This window comes from Equus quagga, chromosome 12 (genome assembly GCF_021613505.1).
Source record: "Equus quagga isolate Etosha38 chromosome 12, UCLA_HA_Equagga_1.0, whole genome shotgun sequence".
NCBI lineage: Eukaryota > Metazoa > Chordata > Mammalia > Perissodactyla > Equidae > Equus > Equus quagga.
The window spans coordinates 97,233,758-97,249,756 of NC_060278.1; the positions used below are offsets into that span (position 1 = coordinate 97,233,758).

Sequence of the window (15,999 nt, forward strand, 5' to 3'; positions counted from 1 at the left end):
TGTCCCCAAGAGCACTTTCTAACCAACATCCTACATGCCAAGTTCCATCTCTGAGTCTGCTTCCCAGGGCCCTCGCTGGATTACAAAGCCCTGCGAAGCTTCTTGAGGACGGCAACAGCGTCTTAACGACTTCTGCATCTCCAGCAGCTCTCACTGGGCAGGGTGCATTGTGGATGCTCCAGAAACATGTACTGAATGCATTTTAATGCATTTTCTCTTGGTTCTCTGTTCTGTCCCTCTGTCGTCCCAGCAGGAGAGTTCTCATCAGACATCCAGGAGAAAGGGACGGCCCCACCAGCAGGATGCCAGTGGGACCAGGGCTGTGGGCCTGTTTCTGGGAAATGTACCATTTGCCAATGAAACCGTAACCAACCATGGGAACAGAATTCAAGCTAACTGGTTACTACAAAGTGGGGGCAAAGGGGCCTGGCTAATGCCAGGGCTGTGTGGTTAGGGTGAAAGCTCAAGGGGATGGCTGGGAGGCTGGAGGCTGGCAGGAATGGGTGACGGCGGTGGTGGTGAATTGTGGGGTGAATCATTTGGATGTCAGACTGTCCCCAGAACCTGGAAAATCTCCACTTCAGTTTTTCTTTTTTTTTTGGAAGATTAGCCCTGAGCTAACGTCTGTTGCCAATCCTCCTTTTTTTGCTGAGGAAGACTGGCTCTGAGCTAACATCCATGCCCACCTTCCTCTACTTTATATGTGGGATGCCTGTTACAGCATGGCCTGCCAAGCGGTAGATAAGTCCACACCTGGGGTCTGAACTAGCAAACCCCAGGTTGCTGAAGTAGAACGTGCAAACTTAACCGCTGGGCCACCGAGTTGGCCCCTTAACTTCAGTTTCTACAGTTGGAAATTCCTTCACAGAATAAGTATCTATGGAGTGCCTTCTCCATGCCAGACACTGTCGCAAAGATGGCGTCCTTCAAAGGCCAGGACTCCAATGCCTGCTCCTCTTCTCACCCTGTCACCCAGGCAAGCACATCACATCCTCTTTGCTGACATCTGCTGAGTGGTAATCAGTGAGCACCCAGCACTGTGCTAACTCTTTACACACAATGTGTCATTTCATCTTCATAACAGCTTCATCAGGAGATATGTGTTATTAGTTCTTCTTTATTGACAAGGACATGGGCTCTCTCATGAGGGGATCAGAAACAGGCCCAAGATCACACAGCTAATCATAGGGCCGAGAGGAGATGTGAATCCAATCTGCTGGAGATCCAAGCCTGTGTCCTTAGGAACTATGGTGCTTAACTTCTACGAGCTTAGTGCCCACAGTATGAAACAGGTACAATCAATTCCTAGCTCTCTAGGTTGTCAGAGATTAAACAGCCTATGTGAGAGGCCTAGAGGGTACCCAGTGAATGTCCATTCTGTTCTGCTCCCCATTTCCCTTGTCCCCTGCCTCAGCACTTCCCTGGGCTGGGAGGAAGTGTGGCTGCATTTGCCATCCCTCCAAGGATGAACATCTCCATTCCAAGTTCAGCACGGTGTCTGGCACGCAGCCAGCGCTCACCGAACACTGTCGACCGAAACAGATGATCTGGGGGTCCCCACCCTCAGTTCTCTGGACTGCAAACTGGGGATGCAACTCAGTCCATCAGCAGTCCATGATGCAGAAAGCTGTAGCAAGCACCACGAAGACAATTCTCTTGGTGCCACGTAACTGTACTCTCAAGCCACTGGGACTTTCAGGTTTTTCTCAGCAGAATGGGGCAGAAACAGATGGAGGCGATCCCCTGAGCCCTCAGGGCTGAGAAGGGTACCAGAACGAAGATGAAGGTATGCCAGGTCCCACCTGATGTCTCAGGTCTCTCCCACAGGCAAACTCCAGCTCGTTCTCATCCTTACCACAACCCCAACTGCAGACACTCTTGTATATTGGGGGCATTAACTCTCCTTCCACCGTAGGCTCCTGGGAGAGGCCGTGGGCAGGTAAGCACTTAAAACTCGAACCTGCAGGTCAGCCCTCCCTCCCGCCTTCCTCCTCTGCAGAAGCCCAGGAGCTGGAGACTACAGAGGGACAGACACCACAGCCTTGCAGAGACAAGTCACATCTTCAGCTTCCCTCAACCTGTGCAAGCACCGAGTTGCCATGGCGACGGTGCAGCCCTGAGATGCAGTGGCTGCAGACAGCATGGGTGCTTCTAGGGCTCAAAGCCAAGGGTGGACACTGTCTGGCCTGGGAGGCTAGGTGATTGGGCGGGCCAGGTGGGGGAGGAGGAGAGGAGCCCTCCTCTAGGCTTGGCTGGTAATTGCTGCTAACTGAGGGGCTGTCATTGAACCCAACGTGCGGGCGGCGAGGGCCCCCGCTCTGCACCCTGTAATTACCGCACCAGACAGCAGCGCTTGCTCCCTGTGTGGGGAGAGGGGGACAGCGGGGGGCGTAGACAGGAAGCTCTCAGCCACCTGAGCCAGCAGGGCTCTGGCAGGCTCTCCCTGCTGCCCAAGCATCCTGCATCCCAAGCAGCCTCTCCGGCAGAGGCGGGAGGCCCCCCGCCCCTCCTTTCTGCTGGCTCTCCCCACGTCATCCGGTGTGGAGCACAGCTTCCTTTAATCCCAGCCTCTGAGCTTGTGGAATCCAAGGAGGGGCAGAGGTGCAGGAACCAGAGAAGCAGCACCTCAGGGAGGCCCTGTGTCACCCTCCATTTGTGCAAGAAGTCCTCGCTGTGAAGCTGAACTGGGGGCAGATCTCGGTTCTAATTCCTCCTGAGCCCGGAGGCTCTGAGGACAGCAGGCTAGTCACTGTCCCCTCCTGGGCCTCAGTCCCCCGGGCTGTAAGACTGGGAGTGGGACTCAATAATTCTTAAGGATTCTTCTACAGCGAGGATTGGCAAACTACAGCCAGCAAGCCGAATCCTATTTTTGTAAATAGGGTTTCACTGGAACACGGCCCCGCCCCTTTGTTTCCATATCTCTGTCTGTGGCTGCTTTTCCGCTACAATGGCAGACTTGACTAGCTGCGACAGAGACTACGTGGCCCCCAAACAGAAAATATTTACTATCTGGCAGAAAAAGTTTGCCCGCCCGTTTCTAAAGCATTAACATTTTCCTGGACTTAAGAGTGAGCTTTCGTGGCCCCAATCTGATTAGAACAATTCATAACAAGCCCCGTCCTGGTCCCTACCCACAGACACCCACTGTGCTCTTCCAAGGACCCCTGCCTGCACGTGGACAGCGGTGGCAGGTGGGCAGTTCGAGAGCCGCAGCACGGTGCAATGGCGCCACCTGCTGTGAGAGCCTAAAAGCACTTCTGTCTGGAAGGACTCGGCCCCACGGCCCAGCAGCTCTCCCAACGCAGGGGAGGCAGCTCTCAGCAGCAGGCCTGGCCTCAGAAGCTTCGCCCCTCACAGCCGGGATCCCGGCCCCTCCCTCCCCCATTTCATAAAGAAGGCTGCAGTCTAGAGGGGCGGCATGACTTGTCCAAGGCAGGTGAGCGCAAGGCCCTGGTCCCAGAGGCCAATAAACCCTTCTATACATGTTCTGTGGAGACACACGCGGGCACACAGACCTGGCCATGCACCCTAGCTCGGCGCTCATTTAGGGTCTGGGTTCCATGCCTGCTGAAAGGATTTTCAAAATAAACATTTACATAACATTCAAGCTGTTACCAATATTGACTCAATCTTCAGAACAACTCTAAGTAATTATTATCCCGTTTTACAGATGAAAGGACTGATATAGAGAGGTTAAGTAATTTGCTCAAGGTCACACAGCTGGTGACAGGATTCAAATCCAGGCTGTGAAAGTATTAAAGTCCCCAGAATACTCAGTACATATTTTTTTCCCGCCTGCAGGTGTGGTGAGGCCCCAAGGAAGGGCACCAGGACTCAAAGAGGAGCACAAGACATGTGGGAGGTTTAGGGTATGACCAGCGATCTGAAGCAGGCCCCAGGCACAGAAGGAAGGGGAGAGGCCAGGCCCACACCGCCCCTCCCTGGCCCCACACCTCCAGGCAACAGAAGGTGGCCAGTGGACCGTAAACCCTTTATTTCCAAACTATAAATAGATCTGCTGAGAAAAGCTGCTCTCCAGGTGATGAGGCCCCAGTCTCTCCAGCTCCCCTTCCGAACCGCTCTGCAGTCCAAAGGCAGTCCCCTTAGAAACCTGTTTGCCTCTGAAAGCACAGGCTTGGCTATCAGAGCCTGGCAGGCAGTCGAGAAAAACAGCCCCTCCCTTCTCCCGCTGCGACCCCAGCACAGCTTGGGCCCCAGTCCGGCCAGGTCCCCAGCTAGCCCCGTGCTCACCTCTGCCTCACCAACTCCCTGACCCAGCCCCAGCACGTGGTCAGGTGCCATCTGAGGCCCAGCCTGCGAGTCTCCAGTCCACCGCTTCTCCGGCTGCTATGAGGAGCCACCTGGGGCCCCAAGCTGCCGTTGGGTGTGAGCACCCCGGAGTGGCCTGCTTCCACGCTGGTCCCCTGGCTGGTCACTGCTGCCTCTGGGCCACAAAGTACTCTTCCTCCTCCTCATATTCATCCTCCCCTGGCTGGCTGCTCCGGAGCAGTAGCTCCAGGTCAGGGTTGGAGCCCAGCCCCTTCAAAGGTTTAGGGCTGCCATCACCTGGGGATAAAGAGAGACCAGTTACAGACCCACTAATGGTTTTCTCGGTGCGCCCTGATGTGGGTGTGTGCTGCGTCACCCAGGCCCCCACGCAGCCCCCCACCCACTCCCTGGAAATGACCCATGTCTTCTCGGAGGAGTGGGGCCGAAGAATCACCAGGCATACTTCCTGAATTAGAGGAGCAGCCAACGCAGGGGCGGCTGAACTGTGCTGACAGCCACCAGGCTGGAACTGCTTTGGGGAAGTCAAGAGACACCTGCCTCTTCCTGGTAGGGCTGGGTCGCAGGGAGAATGCCGCCAGAGCACAGGCCTGGGAAGGGGCTCCGGCTCACCTCGGGAGTGCAGAGCTTTGAGGGCGACGTGCAGGGATATTCCCGAAAGGCAGAGGGCGAAGCCCAGCCAGTTCAGGAGGCTGATCTGATCGCCCAGCAGATGCGCCGCCAACAGCAAAGTGCAGACTTCCTGCAGACAGAGAAGCAGGAAGGGGAGTGATCAGCAGGAGGCAGCGGCTCCTTTGCAAGGAGGGTAGAGGGCAGGGGCACTGGGCCCCCCCCAGGACAGAGCCAGAGCTGCCGAGACTCCTGGGGCCACCGGGGCAGGCTGGCCTGCAAGGCAAAGAGGAAGGCCTCCCCAAGCTCAGAGGACCAGGCCCGCCTGTAATGCCTTCCTCCCTTTGTATCACTGAGATGCAACAAAGGAGGTGCTTTTCATAGAATTCCGTCAGGATTAAAACGCAAATGGCACCCAGGGCTGGGAGCCCCGGTATCAGCCCACGGCCATGTCCACAGGCATAAGGGCCAGCTGCCCTTCCAGAAGGCACGTACAGATGGAGAGGCCTCAGCTGCCACGGAAGAATGCAGCGTCACCCTGGGCTCTACAGGACACACACTGGTCACGGGGTTCTTCACAGACAGCGGCTGCAAACAGGACTGGTGAGAGGATTCATTCTTAGAACCACAGCTTATGCCTCGTCATTTGGTTGGCAACTGGAAGACCCTTGGGGAGACCTATATTTCCGGTATTAAGAATATTGCTCCACTATCAGTGTCTGCCTGGTCCAAGAGAAAACTCCCTCCACGGCCCTGAGCAGGGAGGAGAGATGGGGTGGGTAGGGCAGGGGAGAAGTGACGACAGGAGAGGGCAAGAGTGCAGACAGTGGCAGGAGGCAGGATTGGCAAACACAGGGCCCTTGTAACGTAACTATCCCTTACTGGGCCCATGGCAGACACTGCCGATCGATCACGAAACTCTTTACTGCTGAGTCTGCGTGGGGGATTCTCAGCCCATGGCTCCAGGCCGCTGCCAAATGACCAGAGTTGGCACTTGTGGTAAAATGCAAACGGGACCCAGGCTTGGTGCAGTCAGACCTGGCTTTGAATCCCATCTCGGCCACCTCCTAGCTGTGTATCCTTGGGTAGGAGCAGCACTTCATCTGTCTCCCCAGCTGTGAACCGGGGGTGACCATCCCCAGCTCACGGGGCTGCAGGGATGATGGGAGGGGATACAGATGAGAACATGGCACTTCGCACCCTAACTAGGCACTTCCGTCTCTTCTCTGCAGGGCCCTGGGGTGCAGGAATTGGGATGCAAGCTGCTGTTGAGAAACACCCTTAGGGGGCTCCCCTCTAAGACAGGACGGGGGTCACCTCTGAGTCTGTACCTTAAAAATGCCAGCAATGGAGAGAGTGAGGCTGGAAGTTCTGGAGACCAGGAGGAACTCAGAGAAGCCCAGACCAAAGGCGAGAATCCCGCCAAGGAAGAGGCTCCCAAGTACCCGCAGGAGCAGCCCTGTGTCCTGGAAACGGAAGATTTTCTCAGATGTGGACAAATGGAGACCTGAAAGCAATGGGGGGAGAGAGCGGGAGGCTGCGTCCTGGGTGTGCCCGCCCAGCAGCCTTAGCAACCCCACCCAGCAACAGGGGGAGATGTGGCACTGCGGCAGGGCACACCTGCTGCCTGTCTGAGGCCCTGAGGAAAAGGAAGGGAGGTGAGAGTCCCACGCAGATGGCCTGGGACTTGGGGAAACCGGGGAAGCGGTGATGGCTGCCAGAGGTCCTCGCAGGGAGTGATGGGGAGGGCTTTCGAGCCTCCGGGTTCAGGAGAGGGAGTGGCATGGCAGAGAACATCGGAGGAAGCACCCTGCTCCTTCATGGTGGTCACCCTCGCGTCTCTGCGGGGGGGGGGGTGGAGGATTTTGCAGCTGTGATAACCACTGGGCCAAAGAGAGATGGGACAACCCATCAAGTGAGGACCCTGATGACACCCTGGGCCCCTTGGGGAGTCCCCTGCTCTGAATTTCAGGGGGGGCCACCTATACACAGGGATGAAGCTCTATCCTTACAAACCTTCTCCATTTTAATCCAGGTCTGGCTATCATGTAGCCGTGAGACTTGGCCAAGACATGCCTCCTTTCTGGACCATAGTTCCCCCGCTGATGAAAGGAGAGCACTGGGACTAGACAGAGTTTCTCAAACGCACAGTGTAATTTGATGAACAGTTCTCAACAACACACACACACACACAGATGTATGACAGAAGCCATGGTCCCGTTTCAGACACCCACTCAGGCATCCACATACCAAATTTTGCTTAGACTTCCAGAGGATTCTTGGCCCTCTAGCACTGCCCATCTGAGAGAAAGGCCCACTGGTGTTATCGGCAGGGCGAGGTGAGCCCCCAGCAAGGCACAACAGAGACGACGGTGGGAGCCGGGGGCTGGCCGAGTACTTTTGAGAGTTTTGGAGGAAAGCACCAAAGAAATGCAGAGTGACAGGCCTCCCCAGGCAAAGAGCCTTACGATATAGGACATCTTGTCTGCTGCTGGGCTCAGCAGTACTGCAAAGGCGTCGGCAAATTGAAGGGAATTTGGGGAAGAGCAACATAAGTAATGAAGGTGCTTGGGGGATTAATTTACCAGAAAAGATTAAAGCAGCTAAGTCCGTGCGGCTTTGCTAAGTGATGACTACCAGGGGCTTTGGATGTGGGTTTGCAGAGGTGGGGAACGGTGTCAACGCTGGGCGGGCGGGAAAGTGCGGCGTTTGGTACAGGAGGGCTTAATGAAGGAATGGGGAGAGATTTTAAAAAGGACAAAAATGAAGCTGCAGAACGGAAGTCTCCTGGACAACGGGGCTGCAGAATAATTTCCTCAGAGAGGTTCGTGACGCTTCACTGCTTGAAACTTAAATGGATGTGGGACAGAATTCTCTGTAACGACCCTGAGGACAGAAGGGACTCTGGGAAGAAGGATAAACAGACAAGGGACAGAGACCAATCCCACAACATGGGAGAAGGAAGGTGGTGCCGCACCTCCCAGCCTAGATGATTCTCCCTGCCTCTCCTCTTCTCCGGGAGATGACAGCGGAGGGGACTGCTGACCTGCCGAGGCTCCTGTGCCCCGGCCCCTGGCCCCCCCACCCAGAAGCACACACTGAGCACACAGCTGAACGCCTGAACCTAGTTTCCACTTCCTGGGACACCCCACCCCATCAGCCTGTCAAAATCCCATTCATCCTCCAAAGGACATCGTCTGGGAAGCCTTTGTGACTTGCCTTTCCACTCTACCACCCCGAAACACTCCATGACCCTTGCTCCTTCTAGGAAACAGAATGCATAATGGTTAAGAGGGGGACTCTGGAGCCAGCTGCTGGATCCAAATTCAGGCTTGTTTCTGAGCCATGAGACCTTGGGCAAGGTTATCTTTACTTCTCTCTGCCTCAGTTCCTTTCACATCCAAGATGGGGATTATAATAGTACCACCACACAGGGTTTGGGGGGTATTAGAGGCGTTGGCATGTTAAAAATGATTGGAAGAGCCCTGGCATACCCTCAGGGCCGTGCGGTCACTGTCATCACTGTCTGCTGTATTTCATATACACTCCTTACACAGCATTTATCACACTGGATTCTAGACATTTGGTTTAAGTGTCTGTCCAGCCCCCAAACCAGGCACTGCCAGGGGAGGGGGCACAGTTTTAATCTCTGTAACCTCTGCTGCCACCACAGTGCTTGGCTCAGAGCAGAGACTGGGGGTCCGTTGTACTGAGATACCCCTGAGGTGGACAACCCAACGTACCTTCAAATATGGCAAAGAGAGGGAAAAGCCCCAGAAACATGAGTGGCTGCAGGTGGAACATGGTGTCAATGGGGTTCTGGAGCCCTGCAGAATGGGGAGATGGGTGAGCCCTCAGGCTTGGCCTGGCCTGCCTCCACCCCGCCTGGTGCCCGGCCCCTCTCTCACCAAGTTCTGCTTTCTGCAGGAGCATCTGGGTGAGGGTCCAGCGAATGCCACCGATGAACGAGGCCCCCAGCACCAAGGCAAAGCCCTCCACGTTGAACTGCGTGGACTTGTAGGTGAACATGAAGAGGCCCCCAGCGATGAGAAGGACCACCAGGACCAGCGCCGCTCGCTATTAGGATGGGGAGCAGGGGTAACTAACTTGGGGGTCTCGAGTTCATCATACCTGGAGTTTGGGGTCAGCAGCCATCTCGGATGCCCTTGGGCAAGAAACCCTTCTACCTCCCCCTCCCGGGGGTCCTGCCAGCTCCTTCCTGTCAATGTATGTAGGGTTTACGTTTAGCCGGCATGTACCCACCATGGCTACCTGATCTAACACACTGCACTGCTCTCCCATGGCTGTCCCAGGTCCCATGCCCTCCCCTGGACCCAGCACACAAAGGGCTACTGCCTCACACAGCAGGGAGCCCCCAGGACCCGGCTCCACCTGGCCCCTGTCCTTGAATCCTTTCTCCTTTTGTCATTACCCCTGCCATATCAGTTTCTAAATATTCTCAGTAGTGCCCTGTGTCTAGGTCCTTCCTCACCAACAGGAGGTACTGCCACCTGGGCTGGGCTTGTCTCCTTGTCACACACAGTGACAAGTCACTGCTCAGACTCCCCTTTATTCTTAGCATCTGCGGGAGCAGGAGGGTCAAAAGGGAAGCTGAGGCCTCACCAGCTCCTCCAGCTTGAAGATCAGAGAGAAGATCAAGATGAAGAGGACGGCTGAGGATTTGGTCATTGTGTACCTGGAAGCAAAAATTGCCCAGAATGCACCGGTGTAGCCCGGGCTCAGACTCACCACCAAGAAAGGGGCCCACAGCACAACCAGGGCAGCGGGCTCTGCTCAGAGCAGCAGGTGAGGTGGGCGCAGAAGACCAGAGGAAGGCGGCCTGAGTCGTCTGGGCTGCCCCACAACCTCTATCTGCCTACTCCTCAGTGGAGACCAGGAGGAGCGAGGAAGGTGAGGGAAGGCAGGGACTATGCTCTCTGAAGCACAGAATCAGAGAGATTCCTAACCGCTAGGCCTGCCCCTCCGGGCGGCTGCGTGCCCTGCACACCGGTCAGTGCCCCTTCTCCCCGGCCATGGCTGTCACCGCTGTTTGAGCCCCTGGCTTCCCCAGGCCACCTGGGAGGCAGGCACAGCATCCCCTCTGTGCAGGGCTTACGGAAGAGGCTGGCGACTTCCTGGAGAGATGCTGGGTGCCGGGTAAGAGCTGAGAGAGCAAGGGCTGGTCCCAGAGAGTGGTGTAGTGGCTGGCCCGCCGGCCGGTGCAGAAACAGCCGGCTGGACACAGAGCTCGAGGCTGCAGGAAGGCGGCGGGGTGGGGCCGGTACTCACAGTGAGACGGTGATGTAGAGGAAGCTCCAGTTGGACAAGCCCACGTCAAGCGCCGTCGCCAATGCTGTGGAGACAGGGGCCCCACCGGCCACAGCCGGGGCAGGCAGCACAGGTGGGCCAGGTGCCCCTGCTCTGCCCTGCACACCCCAGCTTTCTCTGGGGCCCTTGGGCCTTCCTTTCTACCCAGCAACTAGAGGGTTAACTGTTGGCCAAAAAAAGCACGTGGTGTGCTCTAGCATTAGGGCTGCAGTCCACTCTGGTTGGCTGGGGCCTGTCTCGTTCCCACTTGTCAAATATTTTGAACATCCCCTTGATGAGATATTAATGGGGTATTAATCTGATCCTGTAGCTTCCTTACTGGAAAGTCTTTGGAGTGGCTCCCATTTGCCTCAGGATAAAACACACACTCCTCACGAGGACCCGGCCCTCCGGGATCTGACTGCAGCCTCTCACCAACGCTGAGTTCCCAGCATCCCGAGTCTCTCTCAGTTCCCCTTCAGACCTCCACACCACTAAACCTCTCCCAGCCACACAGGTGCTGGCCCCTCCCAGGACCGGCCCGTTTCACTCACCCTCCAGGCCTCAGTCCACTCAGCCCTTGCTGTGGGAAACCCTCCCCACCCAGCCGCCCACCTGCACCTTGGCGAGTTCCCCTCCTCCGTGCTCCATGGTGCCCCCCATCGCCCTCACCACAGCACGGCGAGGGGCGGGACCCTGCACTCTGCTCACTACTGCCCCCAGGCCCCAGCAGGAGGCTCCCGGAACCACAAGGCCACTGCTGCATCAGAGCTTTTTCTGGGTGTGCGTGGGGGGAGTGGGAAGATGGGAAGCACGTAACAGGCAGAAGCGGGGGAGGGGGAGGAGGCTGGCAGGGAAGAGTGAAGCAGGGGGAGAGGGCCTAAACTTCAAGCCACGAAGGCAGCTTCCTTTTGTTCTCGGCCTCTGGCTTTCCCAGCAACTCTCCTCTCCAGTGGGCCGGCCCCACGGCCCGCCCCAGGGCACATACCTGTCGGAGCCACTCTTCTGAGGTAGTCAGTCCAGCTCAGCACCACACGGGCCCTGTGGCTGGAGCACTGCACCAGGGCCCTGGACAGGGCAGAGAACAGGAAGATCACGGCCAGGTGCAGCATGGTCATGAAGAGGGGGAAGTGGAAGCTCTGTGTGGAGAACACAGCTCACAGCCCAGGTGCGGTTTACAGCCCGGCCTCTGCCTCCTTCTTCCCTCCTCGCCTCTGGCTGGTGGCCGTGGGGCTAATTTCGTGGTTCACCAGGGCTCTGCAGTGTGCGAGGGGCTTTCACCCACATTAGAATCGCTTGGGATGAGAGCCTATGAGTCCAAGTTCTGGAGGTCACACGGAGAGCAGGTGGCAGACCGGGGGTCAGTCGTAGCAGGGTGCTGTCCACCTCTTCAACAGGCCTGTAGCTACCTGCTCCAGCCCCTCCCCAGCGCCCCTCCCCAGCCAGCAGCCAGTGTGGGCCAGTAGGGCTGTGCCAATTCTTAAAATACTGAACGATTTCTCTACCGGATGGGAAAAAGCTGCTGCGAAAGCCTCCTGCTTTGCCCAGCCCACCCTCAGGGTCTCCCCCTTTCCCGATTCCCCTCGACCCCAGCATTGAAGGGGAACCCCTGGTGTGGCAGGAATTAGGGCCCTGTCCCATCACTGGCGTGACTGACTGGCTTCCAGTCTGACTGGCTGAAGCCTGGCCTTCCTGCTGTGAAACTTTAGGGGCACTGCAGCCACAGCCACCTCCCCGCCCGCCCCCTGCACCTCAAGGCCTCCGAGGTACCTTCGTCAGCCATTTGTTGTAGAAGGTGATGCCGATGGAGAAGCAGTAGTAGAGGAGGACCAGCCCCAGCGTCAACATTGCCTTCCACACAAAGGCCACTTCGAGGGCCCACCTCCCCATCAGTGGAAGCTGCAACTTCTAGCTCCGGGTCAGTGGGGGCAGGCCGCTCTCCCGAAGACAGCCCGCAGGAAGAGCCGGTTGAGCTGGCTCAGGCCTTTCAACAAGAACGTCTCCTGCTGGCTAGAGCAGTTCTCTTCTTCTCCATGATTCGGAATGGTCAACAGAGCTCCAGGCGGAGTCCTCACCTAAGGGGCTGGTGGCTCGAGTCGACCCTCTCCATGATTAGTAACTGGAGGCAGGGCTCACAGGTCCCCAGGTCTAAGGCTGGAAGGATAAAAAGGCAGCTCTGGTGGCACGTGCGGAGTGAGGGCTGTCTGACTACCCATCCCCATCCCATGCCATCCTCACTCCACAGGGAGCAGATCAGAGCAGAGAGGACACCAGGAAGGAGCCCACACCCAGCACAGGCACTCAGAGCTCCCGAGCACGTCCATTCTCTCGAGGCCTCAAGCTGTTCTCCATGAATTGCCACAAAAGTGACCTTTTAAAAGTGTAAATCTGATCATGTCAGCTCAGATGCTAGCCCTTCGGTGGTTTCCAGTGCGCTTATGATGAAGACCAGAAACCCTTCCCGCGGCTAAGAAGCTCCACGCCCGCCCGAGGCTCACGGGCCGCCTTTCAATTCCCCAAACACCCTAGGCTCTTTCCCGCCACCTAAGGAACTGAATGCTCTGCCCGCCCTCGTGCCTCTCTTCGCTCCCACTCATCTTCAGCTCAGCTGTCGCTTCCTCAGGGGCCCCCCATGAGTCCCCCTGGGTTTCGGGCTGCTCTCACGGCTCCCTACTTGTGCAGGTGTGATGATTTGAGTGGTCTGTGTCCCCTGGAAGGCTGTGTGCTCCCTGAGGACATGTCCACCATGTCCATGTTAGCCTTACGCTCACCCGGCACATTTAAGTTCTCCATGTGGTTTGATGACTCAAGGCAAGACAGCGGGCACGTGATTTTCAGGGGACTGATCTGGTCTTTAAGATGTTAAAAATGGACCACGAAACTGACACCTACCTCGCAGCAGCCTCTAACAACCACTCCCATAGAGCCGGGGCCTCCCCAGGGGCTTGCCAAACTAAACCGCTCCCTGCCTCCCTATCAATCAGTCAACTGTAATGAATGCCCAGAGCATGCCAGGCTCCAGGAGACCAGGCTGACCGGGTCCAGTTATTCCACCTACTGCTTCATCCTCATGTCCTTCCTCCTCCATCTCTTCCTTTGAAACGTTCCCACCTTGCTGAAATGCCACCTCTTTCTTGAAGCCTTCCTAGAATATCTGATCAGACATTCTCCTACTCCCCCCCCCCCCCCCCCCCCAAGTCCTTTCTGAAGGGAGTAATCACCTCCAGTTTTCTACTCTGGAATCTGGGTTATCATTTCCCCTCCCCCAAGGCAAACTGTGAGCTGGCGAAAGACTCTGCCCAAGGACAATGGTTCTCTTCAGGGGAACTCTGGGAACCTGTGGTGCTGTTTTGGGCAGACATTCCTAGCTTTTGGTGAGTGCAGACTATGAGGGAGATAGTCCACATAACTAAAAATTGTTCGGCACTCTGCATGACTTTGACATTCCTGTAGGTGAAAGATCTGCTTATAATTACCCGAACCTAAAACCCAACTGTTCTACATGTAACAGAACAGTTTTTCCACTGTTCTACTAGGCACTAAAATTTCCAAGAATACACTTACCATTTACACTGGGGGGGGGGGACTGGACTGTTTTTGATAAAAGGGTACCACGAGTTCCCGGTTTAGAAAACCCACACTATGTACAGCAACGGCACTCGTGGTTTTCGAGCTACAGGAGTCTGCACTGCGGCTGTCACATTTCCAGAGGTTCTACAGGGGAAAGTGGTGAAAGCATCAACTGCTTCACTGTGACTCCCAGTGTCCTTGTGCCCAGGAACTTACATACAGAAACACATTTTATTTTATTGTCAATTACTTTCCTTTTATTTCTCTTTTATTTAATGGTTAGGGCATCGTCAATTTTTTAGAAAGTATACATAGGCAGTATTTATTAACCATAAGTCTCATTTTAGGATAGGAAGGGAGGTTTGTTAATGAAATATTTGTCATTAAAAAGAGGATGCTGTATCCAATGGGTTGAGAACCACTATGCTATGCGACCTGATGCGGTCCCATTCCTGGGAATGTCTCCATTAAGCTGACACCTCCCTAACGTGCCTCTCTCCCTCAGACCTCCCCATGAACCCCAGAAGAATACCCTACTGCCAACTTGTCCCTTCCCAACCTGCTCTTCTTCCCACCTCAGCCAGTGGCAACACCATTCACCTAGTTGCTTAGGCCAAGAACACTGTTCTCATCCTTGACTGCACTCTCTCCCTCAGCCCATATTCAATCAACAAAGGCTGTCAGCTCTACTTTCAAAATCACCCCCAATATGATCACATCTCCCCACCTCCACCACCACCATCTGAGCCACCGCCCTCCTTCCCCCACACGATGCATTAGTCTCCTAAATGGTCCTCTCTGCTTCTCCCTACAAGAGCAGATGGTGGAGCACACGAGCTCTATCTTAATCCTCACCTTGAGTAATCTCATCCCATCCAACTGATATGCCCATGATTTCTGAATTCTTTCCACGAGCCCTCAGCTCTTCTGTGAGCTCCCATTTAGCACATCTAACTGCCCATCTGGTAGCTCCACTCATGATATCTAAACTTTCAGTGCCCCAAGATTTCTTTTTTTTTTTTTTAATGTAGAGAGTGATGAGTTCTGGTTGGGTCACAGTAGCGAGGCAGTCTTTTAAGAAGCATAGAAAGCTTTCAGGATTTCTTTTTTTTTTTTTTTGCTGGGAAAGATTTGCTCTGAGCTAACATCTGTTGCCACCCTTCCTGTCTTTTTGTTTTTTCCTCCCCAAAGGCCAGTACATAGTTGTATACTCTAGTTGTAGGTCCTTCTAGTTCTTCTATATGAGCTGCTACCACAGCATGGCTACTGACAGATGAGTGGTGCAGTTGGGTGCAGGGACCCAACTGGCTGCCAAAGTGGAGCGTGCTGAACTTCAACCACTAGGCCATGAGGGCTGGCTCCAAGCAGATTTCTTAATTCATGCCTCCAACCTATCCCGAAATCATTAGTAAGTGCCAGCATAATACATTTGGTTGTTTAAGTCTAAACCCCCAAATCAACAACAAAGTCATCCCAGACAACTCCATCCCTCCGTGCACAAATCCTGTCCCGTCAGTTCCACCTCCAACATATTTCTTGACCCACTAACTTTTCTTCACCTCCACTTTGCCATCACAGTCTAAGCCACAATTATCTTTCACCCACTGGACACCTAACTGGTGTTCCCGCTTCCTCCCCTCCACCAACCCGGAGCACAAGCAGCAGGGACACGCCTTAGGCACAGACAGCAGACCCTGCCCTCACAGGGCTAATCCTATCCCCCCTGCCTCCCCCGCACCTTGCAGGCCCACCAGGAAGGCCTCTGCCGACCACCTCATTCTCCCAGCACCGCCCCAGCACTTGCCACGCCGGCCCTGGCCGTTTGTCAAGCACCTCGAGCCTGCGTCCTTCTTTGCACTTGCTGTTCCCTCTGCCTAGCACACTCTTCCGCAGACCTCCGCTCGGCGGAACTCTCCCGGAGGGCCCCCTCCTCCCCGGCGGGACCCCTCCCACCCCCGCTCGCTGCCTCGTTTGCCCACGCGTCTCCTGCCCGCCCCCGCTCCCACCCCACGGCGGGAGGCGGCCTCTCCGCGGGCAGGGCCGTGGCGGCGGATCCCCGAGGGGTCCAGGCCCGGCCCGGCGGGGCGCTCGGAAAATGCCGCGGGAGCCCGCAGCGGGCGGCGGAGGAGGAGCGAGGGGGTCCCAGGCCCCTGCACGGCGCGGCCCCCGCGACCCGGCCCTCCCCGCCCCGCCCCGCTCCCGGGACCGCGGAAGCCCCGCCGCGCG

The 15,999-nt window shown here is 56.0% G+C and overlaps 1 protein-coding gene across 4 annotated transcripts; it reads right to left on the minus strand.

The window, feature by feature from the left end:
- Positions 1-3,979: 3,979 nt before the first annotated feature.
- Positions 3,980-15,999, minus strand: SLC35C2 (solute carrier family 35 member C2). 4 transcript variants are annotated; one of them, XR_006891136.1, is made up of 10 exons: positions 11,974-13,372; positions 11,192-11,342; positions 10,186-10,249; positions 9,520-9,592; positions 8,805-8,973; positions 8,640-8,723; positions 6,228-6,403; positions 4,900-5,029; positions 4,252-4,566; positions 3,980-4,121 (listed from the first exon to the last, which is right to left on the minus strand). XR_006891136.1 is itself a non-coding variant. In XM_046679221.1 (10 exons), the coding sequence occupies exons 2-10, from the start codon at positions 12,091-12,093 to the stop codon at positions 4,433-4,435; spliced, it is 1,101 nt and encodes a 366-aa protein (XP_046535177.1). In that variant the 5' UTR covers positions 12,094-12,357; positions 15,607-15,999; the 3' UTR covers positions 3,980-4,432. The 4 variants fall into 4 exon arrangements, 2 of the variants coding, with proteins under 2 accessions (XP_046535177.1, XP_046535176.1); XM_046679221.1 differs by adding an exon at positions 15,607-15,999 and having other exon boundaries at positions 3,980-4,566; positions 11,974-12,357; XM_046679220.1 differs by adding an exon at positions 15,512-15,999 and having other exon boundaries at positions 3,980-4,566; positions 11,974-12,357.